The sequence below is a fragment of the Larimichthys crocea genome, chromosome XXIII, assembly GCF_000972845.2.
Source record: "Larimichthys crocea isolate SSNF chromosome XXIII, L_crocea_2.0, whole genome shotgun sequence".
Taxonomy (NCBI): domain Eukaryota; kingdom Metazoa; phylum Chordata; class Actinopteri; family Sciaenidae; genus Larimichthys; species Larimichthys crocea.
The window spans coordinates 14,899,419-14,921,615 of NC_040033.1; the positions used below are offsets into that span (position 1 = coordinate 14,899,419).

The 22,197-nt window shown below is 42.2% G+C and overlaps 2 protein-coding genes across 2 annotated transcripts in view; one reads left to right on the top strand and one right to left on the bottom strand.

Annotated features, from left to right (window-relative positions):
• The first annotated feature begins 906 nt into the window (after positions 1-906).
• Positions 907-9,311, top strand: txndc5 (thioredoxin domain containing 5). Its single transcript, XM_010741623.3, has 10 exons — positions 907-1,337; positions 2,431-2,583; positions 3,059-3,164; positions 3,274-3,370; positions 4,172-4,287; positions 4,574-4,660; positions 5,068-5,226; positions 5,747-5,829; positions 6,087-6,216; positions 7,228-9,311. The coding sequence occupies exons 1-10, from the start codon at positions 1,153-1,155 to the stop codon at positions 7,348-7,350; spliced, it is 1,239 nt and encodes a 412-aa protein (XP_010739925.3). The 5' UTR covers positions 907-1,152; the 3' UTR covers positions 7,351-9,311.
• Positions 8,033-22,197, bottom strand: part of bmp6 (bone morphogenetic protein 6) — a 46,952-nt gene continuing 32,787 nt past the window's right edge. Inside the window, exons 5-7 of the mRNA XM_010741625.3 lie at positions 13,383-13,459; positions 11,648-11,758; positions 8,033-11,011 (exon numbers count right to left, since the gene is read on the bottom strand). Of these exons, the coding sequence (XP_010739927.1) occupies positions 10,862-11,011; positions 11,648-11,758; positions 13,383-13,459 (338 nt within the window). The 3' untranslated portion in view covers positions 8,033-10,861. The remainder of the gene's footprint in view (positions 11,012-11,647; positions 11,759-13,382; positions 13,460-22,197) is intronic.

Here is a 22,197-nt window from a genome sequence, read left to right on the forward strand (position 1 = left end):
TTAACTTCTAGGGAATACAGTCTCCTCTCAGAATAATGTCAAATCAAGTTCATTGTTATTTATATAGCCCAAAACTACAAATCAGCAATTTACCTCCAAGGGCATTACAATCTGTACCGCATATGACACCCACTATTGTTAGACCCTGGCTTCAGAAAAAAGATAGAAAAAAGCTTTTCTTTACCAAAAAAACCTGATAAATTATATTTTAGTGGCACCACAACTGCTTAAAAGTTAGGTATTTTACTGTTTTTGTACACTCTTTGACACTATATAGACCACAGTAATCTAACTAAATGTCTCTTGGCATTAATAAAACTGCACTGTACTGGTTCAGTTATAGATTCAGATATATATATATATATATATCTAAAAAAATATGTTTAAATAATTGGAAATCTTCATTAGTTATTAGCTCGCTGATGATGACAGTAATTGTCATCTCTAGCATACAGCAGCAAGGATGCTGATGATAACAGATTTAAGATTTTGGTGATCAACTTCTTTTTCCGCACTGAAATCAACTTTTTAATACTTTCCCAGAGGAGTGAGTCACAGTGAATGATAACCTAAGTGGATTTATGGTGAAAACCTCTCTTACAACATACTGAATTTTTTCAGTATGTTGTATGAGAGGTTTTCAAAAGTATTGGTTTCACGTGTGTATGTGAGAAGAAAATTCTGAATAATGTCCCTTCATAATAATCAGTAGAACACACACAAATCATATTATTCTTCACAGAGATCTGAGTCTATCATGCAGCAATAAATAAAAAAACATGCAACAGATGTCTACACCACTGAACAAATAATGCAGTTTATATATATAATAAAGCATCATCTCCCTCCAGTAAAGTCGCTTGTACCAGATAGGCTTCCATAGTCCTTCATAGAGTGACACTTTCTTGAACCTGTCAGGTTGGGCAGAGCTGCAAAGCGCTTGCGGACTACCACAGATCTCCACAACATCCTCTTTGCATGCACCAGCTGCACTAACACGAATCTCCATAATATGCATGTGTCCCATCCAGAGCAGCCCACATTCCTTTAAACGGAGGGCTGCCAGAGGGGCGTGCACGCTCAGAGGCTGTCTCTTCACACCAGCAGGGACACCACCACCGAGAGAGAGAGAGAGACAGAGAGAGATTCACCATGGCCTCAGCACTGAATTACTGCACACCATTCATGTTGTGTTTTATTTATTTGTCGTTACTGTTTGCGAGTGTGTTGTGCGACGCCGACGCAGAAGACGAGCACGCCAAACACACGTACACGGTGGAGATGTTCAACGAGGCGGTGCCCACTGCGCCCCACTTTGTCATGTTTTTCGCCCCGTGGTAAGTTATCAAGTTTTATCCAACACAAGACGCCGAATAAATGGCATGGCAACGAGCTTTTTCTTTTCTGTTAACACCCTCGACACACACCGGAAACAGAAATAAATGAGTGCTGGAGCTAACCGGCATGTTAGCATTACCAGGCTAGTTAGCCAGCTAGCCCCGTCCCCTTTGGGTAACCGGTGTGTTAGCCTAGCGGCTAACTAGCCTAGCCGACTTTGTGACACTTTTCTGAAGGGGCCTCTGTGCTAACATGCTACCAAACCGAGTTAAGCCGCAGCTTTCTAAATGAAGCTCAACTCGAGCTGTTAAACGCAGTTCACGCCGCTGTGGTTGTCTTTGAGTCGGCGTGGCTGTAGCTCAGCGAGTCAAAGCTGCAGCCCGTGGAGGTGTGCTTACGTGGCACGCACTGATTGACTGAGGTCATGGCAGCGGTTCCGAAAATGAGGTCCACGGACCACCGGGGGGTCCTTTTAAAAAAAAAGGGTGGTCTCAGGAATTTACAATAAAAGTTGTAATTTAGTTCAATCAACTCCTTATTTAGTTTAGTGATGATTTAAAAAGAGTGTCTGTGTCTGAAGAGAGGATCCACTAACATGTCTTTAATCTCTGGGATCAAGCCTTTGTCTCACACTCAGGTTGGCTCTGTAACTTTCTTTTCTACATTTGGCCTAAATCTCCTGTTACTGCATCAAAGGAGTTTTAGATTTCAACTACAGATTATTATTTTTTTCTGAGGCTGACATGATTTAACATCTTTTGTCTGTATTCATCAGGGGACCGTGTGCACAATAGTAAGGGTCTACACTTATTTATTAAATTATTACATGAAACTAAAGGTCCATGCCAGGATAACCACGAGTCTTGTTATGCTTTGTCGATCATTCAGAGGACAGTGGACAAGAATACGACACCATAAACCGTCATATCTTGCAGGCAGTGATGCACGTAATTCCACATTTCCTCTGTGTGCAAATGAAAACTTTTGATCAGGATCATGGTTTGGTTCGGGGTCAAGATGTATTCGACCAGACCAAAATATGTAAAAACTCTACGATATTTATATTGCTGTTTTTTAATTATTTTTTTCCAGGTGCGGCCATTGCCAGAGGTTACAGCCGGCATGGAATGAACTGGCAGACAAATACAACAGCATGGACGAGCCCCCGGCGTATGTGGTAAAAGTAGACTGCGTCCAGGACACCAAGTTCTGCTCCAGTGTCCATGGAGTCAGGGGCTACCCCACGTAAGTATTTGTCACAGTAATCATTGAATTCATCGATTTTTAAGTTTGAACACTTTAAATCAGCAGCTGAACAAATGGATTGAAAAATAAAGCATTGGTGGTTCAATAACACGTCCAACATGTGCAAGTAAAGAGTTCTTTTTAATCAGTCATTGACAGAAGTGACACATTGACTTACATTTAGTTGAATCATCTACTGGTATCTTAATGACGTCCACGTAAATCTCGGATGTTGCTGACTGCATACATTACCTGCGAACACAGCAGTCACTGCATAATGATTGACAGAACCTTTACAACAATAATATAATAAATTACTGGATCCCAGAGCCTGTAATGAAGATTAAATACTCTAATTGGATTATTGTGATTGCATGTAGGTTTTAGGGCATGTTATGTGTAAGATTTAGACATGAACCATCTGCCTGTCACGCCACAGTTCATTGAGTTTAAACAAAAATCATGTTATGTTTAGGTTGAAGTTGTTCAGGCCAGACCAGGAGCCAGTTAAGTACCAGGGGCCCAGAGATCTACAGTCTCTGGAGACCTGGATGCTGAAGACACTCCAGGAGGATCCTTCTGTGAGTTCTGTTCACTCATTTAAAACCTCAATCAAACTTTATTAACAGGTGACCATTACAGTGAAGGACCAGTGGTGTTCATAGATGCTTGTTCTTGTGTGTCCTCCAGGAGCCAGAGACTGAGCTGGAGCCTCCTAAAGCCCCAGAACCCAAACAGGGAATGTATGAGCTCACCGGTCTCAACTTTAAGGCCCACATAGCCAAAGGTGAGGATCAGTGAGAACATTTATAATGCTACGTGAAAGTGCTGCTGCACCACTCAACTTAGGCAAATGAATGGTTAGATTCATCTTGTGTATTTATGCAGCTGCATCCTGTCTGCAACAGATAAATAGTTTCTGTTATTTTGCAGTTGTACTTTCAGTTTTCAGCCACACTCAGTAGTGTTTCTAGATCCCTCGTTAGAGAATGGAAACACCTCATTGCCTTGATTGACATAACTAACATTTCAACACGAGTACCTGAGCCACAATCCACAACGTCAGTCAACTCAAGCCGACCGTACAACACTCGCCACCTGTCGCCCCACGCTTCTGTATTTTCAGACGACGACTGCAAAAACAAACAAGCGCTCGCGATAATTGTCTCGTTGAAATTGTTGCTCTTGAGCTGCGCCGAATTTGAAATGTTTTGGTTTTGAAGAAAAAATAAATGATTTCTTGTTTGGAGACGAAACAAGGCAGGATATGACATAGGCATTTTTTTAAACAGTGTTTATTGGTCCCACCTTCACAACTTGGCACCAGAGCTGCAATAAACGTTGTGTAATTGGTCGCATGTAACCTCTGTAAGAGGTGTATATTTTCATTTACGGCAGGCTGTGTTGAGTTTGTAGCAGCTTTGTACATGGCTCCATCAAATCAGAGATGTGAACACTTCAACTCGTTCAGTCTCACTATAGCACAGAAAATCCATCTCTAAATTTGTACTTATTTAATTGAGTTTTTTATGTTCTTTTGTTGGATATGCTTCTTTTTCCTGATCTGTCTTTTCTCCTCTCGCTTCAGGTGCCCATTTTGTTAAGTTCTTTGCTCCATGGTGCGGTCACTGCAAAGCCATGGCCCCCACCTGGGAGCAGCTGGCCACCACTTTCGAGCACTCTGAAGATGTCAAGATAGGAAAGGTGGGTCCCTCAGATACCTGTACAGGTTCAACTACTCATAGAATAAGTAATTGGATAGGTAAACAATAAAACACCACATACTGTGACACGGTTAAAAACAGGGTAACTGTTATAAAGTGCATGCATGTTATAGCAGAGCTCTGTTTGCTCTGTTCATCCATGTTACCTGTGGGCAAAGTGGAACACTTTATGTTTGCATACTGGATTATTAAACAAACCCCTCCGTGTCTGTATTTGCAATGACGTCTCATTCTAGTTTGATAACACATTTATGTTTATGACTTAGGTGGACTGTACACAGCACTACGAGGTGTGCTCTGAGAACGGCGTGCGGGGATATCCCACACTGCTCTTCTTCTACAACGGACAGAAGGTATGGAAGAAGTTTTAGACTGCTGCAGCCTGCCTGCATCCGATATGAATACATAAACAAATCATAAAAATACTGTCATGTCATTCACAACAGCAATGGTGTGTTTACATTGAAGCATCTGCAGCTAAAACAACATTTGTTATTGTAAGACACGGATAGTATTTGGTTTTGCTATGTGTTGTGTTCTTGGTGTATGAAAAAGTGTCAGTGGTTCTTAATTATAAAGTTCTCCCCAAGTAGGCCCAACCCTCCAGGGTCAGCGTGGGTCAGGTCCAAATAAAAAATGTATTCATGTGACAATGGGATGATTCATGATGCAAAGAAATGATTGGAGTAGGCTCCACAATTATGGTACTAGCAGCAAGATATTAATTGTGGTATGTGTGTGTGTGTGTGTGCCTTTCTAGACAGACCAGTACAAAGGCAAAAGAGACCTGGACTCTTTCAAAGACTTTGTGGACAACCAGCTGAAGGCTGCCGTCGCCGAGGAGAAAGAGGAAGATCCGAGCGAGGAACAAAAAGGAAATGAGATCCCCACCGACGAGCCAGCCAAAGAGGAGGTCAAGGTGGGTGTGACCAACAAATGTTTCGCATGCGGTGGAAGGCATTTTTATGGATCTTCAGAGTGCTACAGTGTTCAGCAGGCGTCAAAACGTATTTGAAAAACTACAGAAACATTACAACTCCTACGTTCGGACTGCTTTTATTGGGAATCTGTTTCGCATGAGCGGCTGTGAAGGTGGGCGGAGACGATCACTTTATGGCACCGTACGACCACCGATGTTTCATCGGGGTGGACCGAACATATGGCAGCCATGTTTACCTGCATTTAAGTAAAGATGTCTGCGCTCAGCACCCACTCAACTATGCATCCCTAAACTAGCAATTATGGTTAGGCTAGCTATTTCCTGCATTTACATTCAGTCAGTGTTTTTTTTGTTTTGTTTGTTTTTTTTAAATGACAATGTGGGCGTGAATAGAAACCAGAACGTTATCATGGCATCCAAACTCTTAGCTGCTTGAATATAAAATCAATAGTAAGTGACCATAACAGTTAAAATATCCAAGTTTCTTTCCTCTCTGCAGTCCAGCGTGTTGACCCTGACCGAGAACAACTTTGATGAGACAGTAGCCAAGGGCTTCACCTTCATCAAATTCTACGCTCCATGGTAAGATCAGAATTTTTGGAACTCGGATTTCTCAGATATTAAATATTCAAATGAACCTGTAGATTGAATTTAATAGTTAAATGTACAGGGTTTTTTTTATTGGTCACATATTTAATATCCTATTCCTGGTTTAGCTCCAGCATGCAGCCCGTACACATGAACACTAAATGTGTTTTAGTCAAACACTGACATTAACATGACATGACTGACATAGTGTAAGTGATGTAATTCTCGTGTCATCTGTCCGTCGACTGTAGGTGTGGCCACTGTAAGAACCTCGCTCCGACATGGGAGGATCTTGCCAAAAAGGAGTTCCCCGGCCTCACTGACGTCAAGATAGCCAAAGTGGACTGCACTGTCGAGCGCACACTCTGCAACAAGTACTCTGTGAGTATCTGGGTGTCATCCACAAGATCTACTGTGGGACACCATCTAAACCAAACTTGTAGCACTCGTTTTCTTTTTTTTTTTCTTTGTCTCACATACCCTTCTGTCAGCGTTTTTTATTTCTTCGAGATGAAGTGTGTTCCACAGGATGCAATAAAACAAAGACGGTGGTTTTATCACAGAGCCATAAAACAATACAGCTGCCACGTACTTGAATTAGACGCTACACACTGTAATCCTAAAGCAGATTTAACACATGGGTAGAGGAATGTTAGAACACACACACACACACACACACACACACACACACACACACACACCATCAGCTTCAATTGGATGTAGAGACTGAATGATGTTATTGAGAGGAGAGCCCAGGGCATTATGTAATGTTGACAAGGTTTAAGAATTAAAGGGGACAGACCTCATAAAGCAGCCTAACACTCCTCTATAACGAAGCGATTAAAAACCTTTAGTCACATGTGTCTTTTAAACTTTGAACTTCCCATCACTGTTTAGATTTGTTTGCAATTTAGAAATCAAATTGCTAATCATTAAGCCAAGCTGTCATTGTATTCGATGTACATTGTACTGCTTGAAGAATTGCTGCATCGGAGGTCAAGATCCACAGCTCATTTATCTTGAAGAGTGATGACTCACTGTGATAAAATGTGACTCTTTTTTTTTTTGTTGTGCTCTGTTTTTATATTTAAAATATCTTCTATAAAACGTCACGTCAATCTGTTTTCCCAATTGAACTGTTCTTTTAACTATTTAACCATGTTATCTCTATCGCAAAGGCAATATCCGTATGTCAGCTCCATATCTCAAAATTACGACTGTATTTTTATGAAGTTTGGAGGACAGAAAGAACTCCTCGAGCTGATAAAATTGTAGGCGTGACCTAAAGCGATCTGGCATTTCAACTCCCAAGACTGCAAGTCACATAAGAATGTGATTTTGAAAGACGACAAAGCTCGTGGAATAACCCCGTTATTCTTCTTCCCTCTTTAGGTTCAAGGTTACCCCACCTTGATGATCTTCAGGGCGGGGGCGCAGGGTGACGAGCATAATGGCGGGCGCGACCTGGAGAGCCTGCACAGCTTCGTGATGAGGCAGGCGAGAGATGAGCTGTAGAAACAGTCACATCAGCATTCAACTCTTCACCACTCTGCTCGCCCACACTGCATAACCGGCCAGTAGGACGCTCTCTTTCCTACAACAGGCAAACCTCTCTCTATCTCTCTCTCACTCTCTCTCCACTTGGGTTCTCTTCAAAAAGGAGTCAGCCAATGACAGACTGATGCAGTCTGCTCTCTCTTTCTCTCTTCAAGGACAGAATGAGTCAGAGTGTTTTTGGATGTGAATGTATTTCTCATTGCCGTAGCCCAACCTTCAGTCTCCCAGCACGGAGAAACCCATCGTAGTGGTAGGGTCTACAAACAAAGTAATATGTCTGACAACCACTTTGCAAGCACTGCTCCATCAATCAGAAGCAGAATTCCTTTTGTTTATTAAAGGGGTAGCACTTCAGGACAGACGTCCCAGTTTCTGCCTGTTAAAGAAAATCAATTGTTTCTGATGAACTTCTGTAGCCGTTTGACTTTTTTAAAAAGCTACATTTTATACATGGGATCTGTTGTTAAATCATAAGCCATTAATGTTACGGTACTGTCATTGTAAAGTTTGTGTTGCCCAAATGTGAAGTGGAGTGTTAAGTTGAGGGTACTTTCTATCCATGCCAGTGATGGCCTATCTGACTTAACTCTCAGGGAAACGCCCACGCAGACTAGAAGAAGTTGTGATGGAGACATCTATGTTATCACAGGAGTCTGATAATGGCACATGGACATGACTGTTTTCTTATCATGGTGAGGGATTTTAGCTTTTGGGAACCACATTAATCAAACGGGCTTGTTTAAAAAGATCTCAGTTGTGCATCTTAACTATTTTCTGACTCCTGTGATTTCAATACGCCATCCGGCTCTTCTACTCCTAGCATTCAGGATCTCAGGCCTGGACCATGTTGCTCCATATCTCCATTACTGAACATCTACAGTGAATACTGCTTCACTGTTTTCTAGCAGATGCGGTGTGGTCTGAAATCCCGGCTCTTCATTTTATCCTCAATTGTAGTCTCAGTGTTTGTGCTATATCTCAGGCCAGGCTCACGTTCAAAGGATTCAGTAACATGTGAGTGGACATTTGGAGCCAGTGTTGAGGGTAAAACATGCCGTGTATGTTTTAGAATCTTTCTAAGGTTGTGGCACTGATTCATTCACAACTCTGTTCTCCTGGTTGGCACGTTCACTGCAGCTCAGGGTCAGGTGGCTTAGCTGGCATCATATCACCTCTGCCTATTCTTACTGTAGTGATTGAACCAACTGCGTCTTGGGTCTGTAGAATTATCTTTTCCTGTTCCCAAATATGGGAGGTCCGTATTTTCAAATAGTGGAAAACCATGCTGTGAAACCAACAAGAAACTATGGACTGAATAGATGGGTATGTTTTCAGCCACATGGATAGCGGAGTCATCTGGTTGTTTGATCTGGAAAAAGTAGCACTGTTTACTAAACTATATTTCGCTGATGTCTTGTTTTAATTTCCTGCTTCGATTATAATCACTGGTGAGGTGAATCATTCAAACTGAAATCTTCTTTTGTCTGCTGTATCATATCAACCACCATCCCACACATTCACCAGTCAAAGGCCAAGAAAACAACCAGCCACAGGCCTGGGTTTAAAAGCATTTGCAGTCTTGCCAATAAAAGTTTGTCTTCTCTGTGACTTCACCCTCGTGTTCACCCTTTACACTGCAAATGCTCTTTGACCCAGGTTATGTGTGAAGTATGTGCTACAAGATGCAGGGCACCATTTATTGTCTAACCCAGGTACACAAACAGTCAGAGACACGCAGTTTTTTTTTTGTCAGTAAAAGTTTTTATGGATAGCACATGGTCTAAGGAACTCCAGTGACAGAAGTATTTTTCCTTGTGAGTCATGGGTTGTGACTACCCATGGTTTTTGTACAAAAAAAAAGAGTGAATAATGGCAAGTTGTAACATGAGATTTCATAATAAAAAAAATTTCAAAAATAAGTTTGTATTTTCATTTTGTTCTTGCATCGGTCTCTGTTAATAAGGTATGTGATTTTTCTTTTTAATAAAAGGTGCAATAAATAAGCTGAGAATGTACAAGTATTTACAAAAAACAGTCTAAACATGATCACAAATGTAAACAGCAGCTTACCAGAGGTATATTTTGTAATTTATGGTTGGTTAGGCACATAAGGTATTTTGATTCTCGTTGGTATTAGTTTTCCATTAAAATATGCTCTCTAAAAAAACAAAACAAAACAAAAAAACCTCCATGTCATTCAAAGCTCACAGTAACATGTTCAATCGGAAAGACGTTGCCACTGGACACAAATTTCAACAGAAATTTTTTACCCTCAGGGTTGAAAAAGCAAAAGGCTAATTTCAGAAAGCTGGCGCAGAAACCGTTCTGCCGGCTGTTTTTGACTCGCTAAATGTTTTTCCCCAATCTCTTGATGGGTTGTCAGGGGTGGAAGCGTTTGTTAACTTTGCGAGTGCAGAAACATGGAAATGGCCATTTGCGGTATGTCGGAGGGATAAGGCTGTATTCTTCGGTTCTTTGGAGAAAAACATCAGTTTAGCCACAACATGCATCATGTTGAACCAGCCTGGTGAATCGCAGCTCCGCGTGAGCCCAGCAAATATTGACACGGAGGGGATATTTGGAGCAGTGCGCTACTAAAATAGCCTGCGGTCACTTTGGTTCAGTCCATATTATATTTTAGGAGGGCAAATATGGCTTGAGAAGAAAATACATTAGGAAAGAGGAAGGAAATATGAATCTACTGACTCCAATGTATCATTTAGTAGTAGATCGTTTGAGTTAACTTGCACTGAAAAGGAAACTATGTTTGTATTTTCCCATCTCGCTCAAACCATTTATACACATTTTCTGTCTTTAAACCAGATGTTGACTACTGTTGGCTTTCAGTGCTGTGATAACACTGAGTCAACTCCCCGAGTTTGTGAGCTGTGGGGAAGTTGTTCATCAGTAATTTTTCGGAGAACTGATCCACCGTGTGTTTTTGTCGGAGAGGAGAAGGGAAGGAAAGCAGCGTGCGGACTGGTCCCACAACAGTTCAGTTTTTTGCCCTCGCCCTCTCAGTGAGGGAGAGGGTGCAGTAGCCTCTTAGGCGTTCATACACACACATAATATACAAACTTAAACACGCCATCCTCCCCACACACACACACACAGTCATTCACTCAGTTGCAGACCCATGAAGTGAAGACTCCACAGCTAATAGAGAAGGCGACAGACAACTTGGTGGCTCAACACTGGAGGAGGGTGAAGTTGCCTATAAATGACACCCATACGGTGCCATTTTTTTTTGCAATGGTCCCCTCTTAGTTTGATGAAGAAGAATGTTCATGTTATTTGATGGATGTTTTGAACGGTCCAAGATTATTGGAATAAAACATGATAATGATTTTTCATTCCTTGTAGGCTGAGGATTTGGTCAGGAAGCTGGTGTCATCACCCAGGAGTCACTGGTCACAGCCGTTTGCCAACCCAACTTTCGATCGAGCGTTGTCAGCCCTTGACGCCAGTGTCAGTGGCAGCCGCAGGCCCGTACCACCATGTTCTTGTATTTCTTCAGTATGACGTTGGAGTTGTCATCAAAGTAGAGCACTGAGATGGCGTGGAGCTTGGTTGGGGCGCAGCATGGCTTTGGTACGTTCTCGGGGTTCATCAGGTGAACCTGAAAATCACAGGAAGCCCCTTTAAGAATCTGAAATTGGCATTTAGCACTAAAAACCAAGATAAGCATAACGCTTTTATTAAGTTGCAGAACTTATAAGCAGATATCCTGACTTTTCATCCTGAGTACAAGTCAAGCCAAAAACACTACACTTCCCATAATGCAGTCTTTTCCTAGACTCTCGGCCTGCTAAATGTTTGTGTCTTTCAAACTCCACGGTCTAAGTTCATAACACAGGTCTTCTGTTAAAGATGACATCACTTTGACATCATCAGGGTTATTTTCTTTTTGGACTTACACAGCAATAAAGGAACTTTTTTCAGGTGATTAGTCATACTCTTCATATCGAGAACTTATCTTCATGCGTAAAATCAGAGGAGTGCCTCTTTAAGTTAATTATGTTTCACAATAACTGGACGAACCCTAGTGAGGATCAAGCGGATGGATGGAATAACTAGAAAACAGTGTATCTTTAAAGCCTTTGAAGGATTAAGGAACATTGCAGCAATATTTTTTCATTGGCTATATGTTCATCATTGCCGTGTGGCTTCAAATTTTAACTTTTAGAGGAACTGTATGAGCACTATCACAAAACGACTTCTACACCAAGTTCGCGGTGTTCTGCGTTGGTCTTACCAGTGTCTGTACGATGGCGTGGTTGGTGGCGTTCATGTGGGCGTTAAGGGGGAAGGAGCACTCTCCGTCACAGTAGTTGGCTGCATAGCCTTCAGGAGCAATGATCCAATCCTTGAGAAACACATGAGAGTAAACATAAAGAAGCAGCACAGTCAGAGCAGATAGAAACAGAGTAAATAAAACATATGAATATATTAATATCCATCAGAATGTATGACTTCGTTTTGGAACAACAGAACGGTCAGATCTGGTTGCAGCCCACCTGACTCCTGTTGGTAAATTCAGTGTTAACCTCGTCTCTGAGGACAAATCCAGACTCAAACACTGCAGTCTGTGGAATCGCTCAGGGAAGCAATACTTCTCTCCTCCTTCCTTCCTTCCTCTCTGCGTCGCACTGTTTCTCTCTCTCTGACAGATTCTCTGCATGTTTTACCTCTTTCTAACTTGTTTTGGTGTTTTTTATCTAGCGTACCTTCCTGTCTGTGTCAATAATCTCCCTCTGTCTTTCTCTTCTCACTTGTGTCCTTCCAGCTGCCTTCCTGTGTGTGTGTGTGTGTGTGTGTGTGTGCGTGTGTGCGTGTGTGTTTTTGTGCATGCGTGCATGTGTGTAAGGCAGAGTGAGTGCTGGCAGTCTCCCTCTAGATGTCAGTGCTGTGTTAACAGCTCACAGCTTGTTTGGAAGGATGTCCCTAATTTTGCCCTTTTGTAGCTTCCTCACACACACACACACACACACACACACACACACACACACACACACACACACACACAGACTGAGCCTCCCTGTCATATCAGCCTGACAGTCAGTGGTGTTATAATGGATACGATGCACTGAACTCGTCAGTGACACCAATCTTTAGTCCACCACATTTTTTTATACCTGAAGGTACAGAAAGTCCAAACAGGATCTGGATGGATTTTTGATTTTATTTAATTTTTTTTACTTTCTCCACATGGGTGGAAAAGGCACAGATGTTTCAGCTTTACCTTAGCGTGCAATAGTCATTTAGCTAGCCTTGTTTAAGCAATGCACTTCAGATTTAAAGGTTCCCGGGGGACTTTTAAACCTCTAGTAGCACAATGGAGCTGTTTTTCTATGAGTGGGTCCCTGTTTTTTTTTTTTTTGTTTTTTTTTTTCAATCTTGTGTACATGCATGGGGACGCACATGTGCGCCCTAGCGATGATGTCACACTATTTTACTAATCAACACGTGGCGGTAACACGCCAGGATCTGCTGCAACGCGCACGCAAAGGCAGGAAAAGAAAAAGACTACCAGCTAGTAAACATGGAGGCAAACAATGGACAATTATCAGCTCTCCAAAAAAGTTTTATGAGGAAGAAAATATACTTGACATGTTTGTTAGACCTCAAGGATCTGATCACATGATGATGATGAATTGTTTACATGAAAACTTCACTGGGCACCTTTAATATAAGGAAGTGAATAGCAACCATTAAGACACCTATCTCAGAAGAAGTTACACTGAGGAGAACTGATTGAAAAAACTGAAGACGTGCAATTGTGTTAATTCTGCAAACTATTTTTGTACCTGCTAGATGGATCCTCAGTGAACCAAATGAATCTTTAAAAATCAGTTTTATTTGTGTTAGCCTCTAAAGTTTTACTTCATACAGCATGGTAACAGACTGTGAGGCTTCATTACTACCTCACCTGTCCTCCACATGTGTATTAGGACTTGGTTGGAGGTATTGAATAAGAAAATGTTCACTACCTGCCATCCCAGTTCTCTGAAGCTGACGTAGAGCTCATGTCTTCTGCACGCCGTCTTCTGATCGCTGCTGTTGTAATCTGCAACAGACAAACAGACAGCCACGGTAAAACATACATTCAGCAAAAATCCATCCATGGGTAAATGATTTTTTTTTTTTAAATATCCCAATTAAACCCCATGAAAGTGACGCATTTTGTTCAGAATCTGAGAGCAGAAGAATAACACAATCCGCCTCATGTAATGCGCTGGGTGGAGACACATGTGAGGGCGTAGACTGGAGCACGGGCACAAATGCTCATGACAGCGGTCACTGCACTGTACGTGCTTCACATTCGTCCGCCGTCTAATGCGTCTGAACGCATGGCTAATTGAATTCATCAGCATCCAAATATTGCTTGGCGTAAGCGCAAGTGGTGACACAGTGACAACCGTGTTTATAGACTCTCCTGCCCTGCAGTTTGTACTTAATTATCTCTGTTCCAGTCAGGCAGCAGCGGGGCGGACGGCTGCAGACAGTCCCAGGTATAGGTTTGGTTTTCACAGTCGAGGAGGTCATTGCTGGCATCGGTCGCCACGCTGAAGTCAAGGCGGTGACACTGATTTTCCACTGACGTATCGAGGGCTCTCGCACACACACTTTCTCTGTCTTGCCTCATTGATTTTATTGTTGCGATTTTTTTCCCAGAGAAAGACAATGAGAGGGGAAAATGTAAGCCATGGCACTGCTTAGAGTCAACCCCCCCTGTAGCAGCCACCCTAACACATAAGCAAACTAAACTCAGCTTCTTGGTGGCCTCACAATGCCTCAAGCTAAACTTCAGCCTTGAGTGACTTTAACTGTTGGTCTGCACATTCTCACACTGCAAAGTTAATTATAAAACTGTTAACCAACTGTTTTGGCAGAAGACCTTCAAGCGGTTGCCTTTTTTCGTGTGTCACATGTCATTAAGGATACGATACTGGTTTTCTGATTCCATGTTTAGCCAAGTAGAGTTAGTGCTTAAAATATTTTGGCTACAATAACTTCACACATTGCAAGAAAAAAAAAAAACACTATTTACAGCTTTGAGTCTATATGCAACCGGCTCTCACATCCAAAACTGTCGTTTACTACTTTTTCAGATTTGCTCATCGCATCGTCAGCCTGTTTGGTGAAGCCACTTATCCTGTCAAGCCATGCAAACATGGTTACTTGCCTCTCATCTGCAGTAAATAGAGGATCTGTCTTCCTACGGAAATGTGCAGCATTTTACGGCTGTCTGCAACATTTACAAGAAAATACTGCCGTATGATGTGTAGATGGGCAAATAGATGTATAGATTTATGTCAATATGTGCAGATCAGTGATGTTTGTATTTTTTTTTACCAGGAAAAATGGTGTGTGTGTGTGTGTGTGTGTGTGTGTGTGTGTATGTATGTGTATGTCATAGTAAAAGAGAAAGTGAGTCAGACTCCAGACAGGGATTTGTCACTCAGTCACAGCCACCACCCAGCCATTCACCTCGCTAACTCGCCAACAGCAGCCGTGGTTAGTCAGCTTGAGTTGGACACACACACACACACACACACACACACACACACACACACACACACACAGTATATGTAAACAATTATGTAAGGGTCATTGATGTCCTTACATCTCTACATCTATCTTCTTTTTTTTACCACTGGCACTTACAGTACATAAACAAATACACACTTACACACAAATGACCTGATGTTTATCTGTTTAACAGCCAATTCCACTTAGCCACTCGTTAAACCAGAGAGTTGTAATTTCAATTCACCAGCGCCAGTTGCATTAAGATTTCATCATCAAATCAAATTTCATTTTGAGCAGACTGAGCACTGACCGCACTTGCCCAGACCTGAGTGTGTTTTAGCTGGACTCTTCTCAAATGTGAGAAAGAGGAGGACAGATGGAGGGAGGGAGGCAGGCGGAGCAAGTTGGATTTGTCACTTAGATTTCATCTCAGCTTGACGTAAATGAGGAGAGAGCGATGGAGAAAAATGACAGAGAGCACTCTCAGACAGAGTGAGAAAAGAGAGGGGGCTAAGTAGAGCGTGGCGCTAACACTGCATGGGTTTGGGCTGCAGTCGCACAGTCCACATGTGCTGCTCCAAGAAGATATTTTGTGTAAGAGCATCTACCAAACAGTATCTAAAATATAAGAAATGTCTACAGTGGGTTAAACAGACTCATAGGGATTACTGATAACTTGATATAATGCCAAATGCTTAAGATTTATCTCTTAAAACAATCATGTTTGGAAAGGTTAATGTGATTTACGATCATCTGTATAACAAATGTTTCAAATTTTCCTTTCAGATGTCAAACAAATCAGAACGATGAGGATCTCAATCGTCCCTGAACAACAGCAACAATGAAAAGTTTCTCTTTATTGCAGCAGAACATGAATATGTGATCTGACTGGATAGGGTGATTCTGCCAGAGACAGGAAATGAAAGGTGAGACTGGTCATGTCAGGCGGTTGCGGGGTGGGATCAACATGGTCATCCGTAACCATCAAATACAATCAGGTGTTTCCCCAGTTTAGGGCTCCTTCCTTTCCAATAGGAAGGCCAGTTCACTGGGTGTCTACTAATGTGGAAATACACTGTTTATATATATATATGTGTGTGTGTGTGTGTGCTTATAGGTGCACATGTACTCTGTGGATTGAGGCACGCATGTTTGGCTCCATGCATGTGTGTGTGCAGATGATACACATGGACACAGGGTCACATGTGCTCGTCCTGCCTTCCTGTGGACTGGCTGACCCGCCATTTAACAGATTTGCTGTATGGAGACCTTCACAAATGAGAAAACAGGCTGGTCCTAGACCAGCTGCTGCAGGATTTTTTCCCCCCTATAATTATAACAGTAAATCCATTTTTTTTCTTGCATTGTAAGGCACGTTTACAGTGTGTACAGTGTTTATATACAGGAAACATCCAAGGACGGAGGAAAAGTGCTATTGAAAGAACTAGGCTGATTGGCTATGTGACTTGGCTGACCTGATATGAACTTGAGGTGATGTTTATAGAAAGAGGAACTGACACATTACAATATTATAGAAGGGCAGAGCTCTCACACAGTTAATGCGTAGAGATTTAAGAGGCCGTATAGGAAAATATAATCGTTGTATTCGGATGCCAGTCAGCATGTCACTGTAAGTAACACACTGTACTCAATGCTTCCAAATGCTGGCTGAAAGTGCACACACCCATATTATACACACACACACACACACACTCACACACACGCACGCTCGCAGAGACCCCCTGCTCTTCCATACAGGTCTAGTTTATGGTGCGTGACATTCAGCTTCGGGTCAAATCACAGCCCAGGCTGGAGGTGAATGAAGCCGCCTTCAGACTTCTGCACCAGTAGCCGTTAATATCGTCCCTCACGAGGCGTCTACGGCTGCAGGAGTCGAAAAGCTGCCTGCGTCTTCATTATCTTTCAAAAACGTCAAGAACTAAAATGAAGCTCTCCGGTACTTTTAAGTAAACCCATATGGATAACATAAACATATTGTCACGTTATCAGATGATATCGTTCATGTAGTTGTCAAAATCATAAAACTCATGTTGAATGAATTGGGAATATCTCACTATGCAGCACGGCGTATAATATTTAGCAACATATTCCCTCCTCCCTCTTTCTCAAACACACACACACACACACACACACATCTCTTGGCCTTCAAAGCCATCAGCATTTACAGTCTGTGGGGCTCTTTAAGAGGAATAAAGCTGATATTTACTGTGGGCTTTCATTGAGTGTAAAGGCCCAGATTTGTGGTACCCATAAACCACATCTCCCCTTCCTGCCTGTAAAAATTTAATGCCACACAGCTACCGCTGAGCTCCGGCTCCCATGAGGCTTCTATTCATTTCTTTTTCCTTTCCTTGACAGAGAGCAGAGGTGGGGAGGAGAACTTACTCTACATATTATACTTATTACACTCATTTGTATACTATTACTCACTACTATACTAATTGATCGCCTGTGATTGCTACACTTCAGTGTATTTGTAAGCATTTCCATAGGCTTTAGTTGTATATTATAGTAGATTTGCATAGCATTTTGAGAAATATGCCTGTATGGTACCACTCTTATGTCTGTACGCTGAATATGAGGCTGCAGGTGGTCAGCGTGGCTTAGCATAAAGACCAAGGGAAACAATCAGGAGGTAACAAAATCAAGCCAGCAGCACCTCTAAATCTCACTAATTTTTACTAATCTTGTTTAATCTGTATTAAATTTAATCTGCACAAAAACTTAAGTGTTGTGGTTTTAAGCCAAGCTAACCAGCTGCTATAGCCATAGCTGTGTGCTTAATGGACAGACGTGAATATCAAATGGAAGCAGGATTTCCTTTATTGACGTGGTAATGTGAATGAAGCCGGGGGCACTGAGCTGCACTGCCATATTACAGCAGTTTACCTAACAGTGTTTAACCTGGAAATGTTTCTCTGTAGAGTAGACAAGCATCTATTTGACCGTGTGACATTAAAACTCTCCAGTAAAACCAATTCACATTGAATTCATTGAGGTGGGGCAGCGGCTTGCCGGTTCCCCACCCTGTCTATTGAATAGCAGGAGAAACACTGCTTCTTACTGAATGCTGAGTGAGTCCTGGGCTGATATTAACCCTTCGCTACACTACCTGCTATTCATTAAGTCCTCTGAAACACTTTCACCAACACCTGTCGGAAGGAAAAGGCTATAAATTATATTTATCACATGTTGCTCTAAAAATACAAGAATTAAATGGTGCCAGTTCAGACGTTATAGCAGGGTGTTTGGTGTAGGAAGTGTGTGTGTGTGTATGTATATGTGTGTGTGACATTAAAAAGTCATTTCAAACCTAGCCGGCCACAATCTCTCAAACCGCTTCACTGTAATTCTATAGTTTGCTGCAGTCATTTCTCGAATCAAGAGCAGGAATAGATTGCAGCTTTTACAGTAGCAATTACATGAACTCCCATAGAGGTGGTGGTGACACAGAACTCGGGTTATAGAGGTCCGATGTTTAAAATAAAATCTGGATCTAGGAAAAAACCTGGAAGAAGGAAGGAGAGAGTCCCGATGGCCATGAAGACATGAAAGAAGAATGTCACTGTTGTCCCTGACGTGTTTCTCCTCTCCATTCCCTCCCGCCAACCACCACTACTGAAGTTTATCTTTCTTCCTGTCTTTCATCACAGAGGTTATTAAACCCTGCGAGGGAGCTCCACCACGTCTAATTACTCCAACGGTAAACAAAAGGAGGTCGAGGTGGGGAGGGGGCGAGGCGAATGAGGAGGAGGGAGGAGAGGAGAGACAGATGAAAAAACACTGCTGGCCGAGCGCCATGTTATTATAATTCTTTAAGCGATACTGTTAACGTGGTCAGTCTTTTAGCTGTGCAGCTAATGACTGGCTAGGCCTAATTACAGGCCGCCTGTGCTGTGCCGGGACGTGATATTCCTTCCCCGGATGGTTGTTAACTTCCCCCACAGCCAAAGCCCAACCCAACTCCCATTACCTCCCCGGCCTTCTTTTCCCACAAAACCCCAAATTACGTTTAAAGGTGTTGCATTGTTCTTTTGGCAAGGTACACAGCAACATTTTCCACTGCGCGCACATTAAGGCACACCCAGAGGGGGCGGAAGCATTATGAAAATATTCGTGCATCCAACTCATAACTCCAATTTTAAGAATAAATGTAGACTAAAAAGGCCAATTTGTCCAATAAATAAAAAAACAAGACATTATCCTGCTTGGTCTGTGAATGGCTTGCCTTTGTGCGTGTGATCGGGAAATGTGATTTATTACTCATATAATCAAACTATTATCTACAATACTAATACTGCAGAAATTTATTTGGCTGAATTTCTCCTTTTTGGTCATCTGGAAAACATTTAATATCACATGTCGTTTTAAATCCAGCTCTCTGAAAATTTGAAAATGAGAAAATAACAAGGGCCAAGGCCTCACAGGGAATACAGTAGGGGAAAAAAAAGTTTCATAGTTAAAAGGTTGTTTTATATGCTTAGCAGACTGAAGAAGATATTTTAGTTATTTATGACAAAGCAAAGCAGGACAACCAAATTTATGAAATCTAAATGAAAACTGACAAAAATAGAAACAAACGGAGTGTCAGCTCTGCTTCAACTGAGGACAAAATGGTATCAAACCGATCGAAAAGCAGCCAAATCAGTGGTTAACCACACAGGTCAGGAGTGTGTAATTTTGGGGAGAGGATGGAAACTATTTTTAGAAAACACACGGAGCAAAGTAACTCATGCTGAAGGTTTTTTAAAAAAGCCTCTATGTGGAAGCTAGAGCAATTAAAAACAAACACATTGCTGCCTTCCGGCCTTAGATCTCATGTTTTTTTTTCAGAAAGAAAAAAAAGTATCAGGGTGAATTATCGGTGAAATACTCCTTTTAGCTTGAGCTGTGGTGGCCTGAACTGATGTACTGTAGCTCCGTGCCAGACAGAAACTGGGGGGACAACGTTCGCATTTAGTTTCTCCCCATGAGCGCTCCACAAGACGGATGCTCTCCCCATCCATCCTGTCCTCCTCCCTGTCTCTAGAGTGAGTGATGCGGTATTGAAACCATATGCCCTCCTGAATTCCACACGGATCCTCCCATCCCGTCCAATCCCAGCAGTCCTCTGCTGGCCGCGGACACTCGGCTGTCGCGAGGGGGGCCTCCACGCTTCCTGTGTAGGATCTAAATATTTACACTCCCCGTCGTCCCGAGTGGCGAGGCGGAGAGGTCTTGATGTTTTGGGTTATGTAAAGTCCAATCCACCAGGACGCATATTTAACAGATTGTCCTTGTTAGAGCAGATTTTTGAGCAGATTCACCTCAGGGAAAGTTTTCTTTTTCCTCCTGACACAGACTACAGCCAATCTACCTTGTTAACAATCCACTTTAAAGCGAGCATTTAACTATTTCTTTACTTATTTCACATTTGACAAAAACATTCCTTCATATACTGAAAGAGAGCAGGGATGACATCGCTTACAGAAATGCTGACCCACACTGTGAGCACATGGTGTGCACCTTAGCCCCCCAGTATCACAGCGTCTTCAAGACATCTTAGGACAAGCCAAAGACAGCTGGGCAGAAGAGTGTACAGGTCTGGAGCCAAAACTAGACATGTGGTACACTCCAACTCTCCTGTAGCATAACAAATGATAAGTCTTTGTTCTCTGTTATGTCAGCCACGGCTTTCATCTAATGCAATTACTGAGGAAAAGCCCTGCAGGATTTTTTTAACTGACAACCTCTTGTGTTAACAGCAGCACGCTGTAACCTACTGAGAGAGTGAAGGAGATGAACTGAACAAACAGGAAACACAGCCAACGAATCTCAGCGAGGGTTTTTCAGCGCAGTAGTGAGAACAAACCCAACTTGTCCCACAAATACTTCTGTATACCATGCAGATGGTGGAGCCATTAAACGGGGCAGCAGAAGGAGCAAAGCGGAGGTAAATCGCTTCCCAGGTAGCAAGCCAAGTCGGGACGTTTGCTGCTGTCTGTCACAAGCTGTAACCTGGCACTAGGGAACCAAAGGTTAGCTGACTCTGGACCGGATTTTGTCAGATTTTTTTCTGCAGGCTTCAGCCGTTTTTAAGCTGAGAATCAGCTTCAGTTAGTGGCGTTCAGACTAGCTTTGGACCAGTCTCAGCCCCTGGAACCAGCGCAAGTATACTTGGGATGATTCTAGCAAGTCATTTATCACAAGTCTGACACCAGTCCAGTATGCAGGTGTGCCGAGGATAGACCGCTGTTGGGCCAAACAATTTTGGATACCCGAAGCTCAGCAGATACAAAGCCTTATGAGATATTTAAATACAGCAATACTATGTGCCATGTAGAACATTACTGCGTTTAAATTTACATGTCTTTATGTTTGTGTAATCAAGTTCATGCAGGTTGTAGGCTGATCTCTGACATGAATTATACACATTTGACATTTTTTGGGACTGTTTCAAGAAGTTTAAGTTATATAAACTCCATATATATGTTCATATTGGACTCTCTTTATATAGCAGGGTGTGAAGTTCAATGTTTTATGATCTATAACCACGATCTTTCAAACCTAACCAAACTTAAACCATACTTTATTTGCCACATAATCTTTCTATTATCTTGACATAAGCTGTCATGAGCAGATATTGTAGAAGCAAGAAGAAAAAAAAACATTGGACGTGAGAAAAGTCTGCAGTACTTAAATATATATAGAGGTGCCAGCTGGAGACATTTTATGTCCTGCTGCATACAGGGCTCTTCTGTGATAGCAGAATCAAAGCTTTGAGCTGTAAAGGCTTAATATTAACACGACGCTTCATCTGTCAAATTAGCCGAGGATCAGACCGATATTATAACAGCGGGGTCACCGGGCGCAAAACGTTATGCGGTGCGCTAGTCACACAATGAAGCCTCACAGGAGCAGCTTAGCTTTAAGCGCTATAAAGTCTGGCCAGAATTACGCAGCAGGTGAAAGGTGGGTGGATTAGGGTTTGATTTAATTTGAAAAGCTTGTGGAGCCCATAACATCAGGCTTATACCTGCTCATTACATCATCTGCTGAGTAAGAAGAGAAGCGGGGAGGACTTGATGAGGAGGCTCAGAGGATGAGGTCACCTGTCAAGACGGATTCTCGGTCTACGTCCTAAATCACTGAATATTCACTAAGCCACTATTTTGTGTCTTTCATTTTGCAGCGCTGTCCAAAATCTCTGGTGAGAATTATTATTATAGCTATTTATAGTGGGCTGAAATGATGCCACAATACATAAAAAAA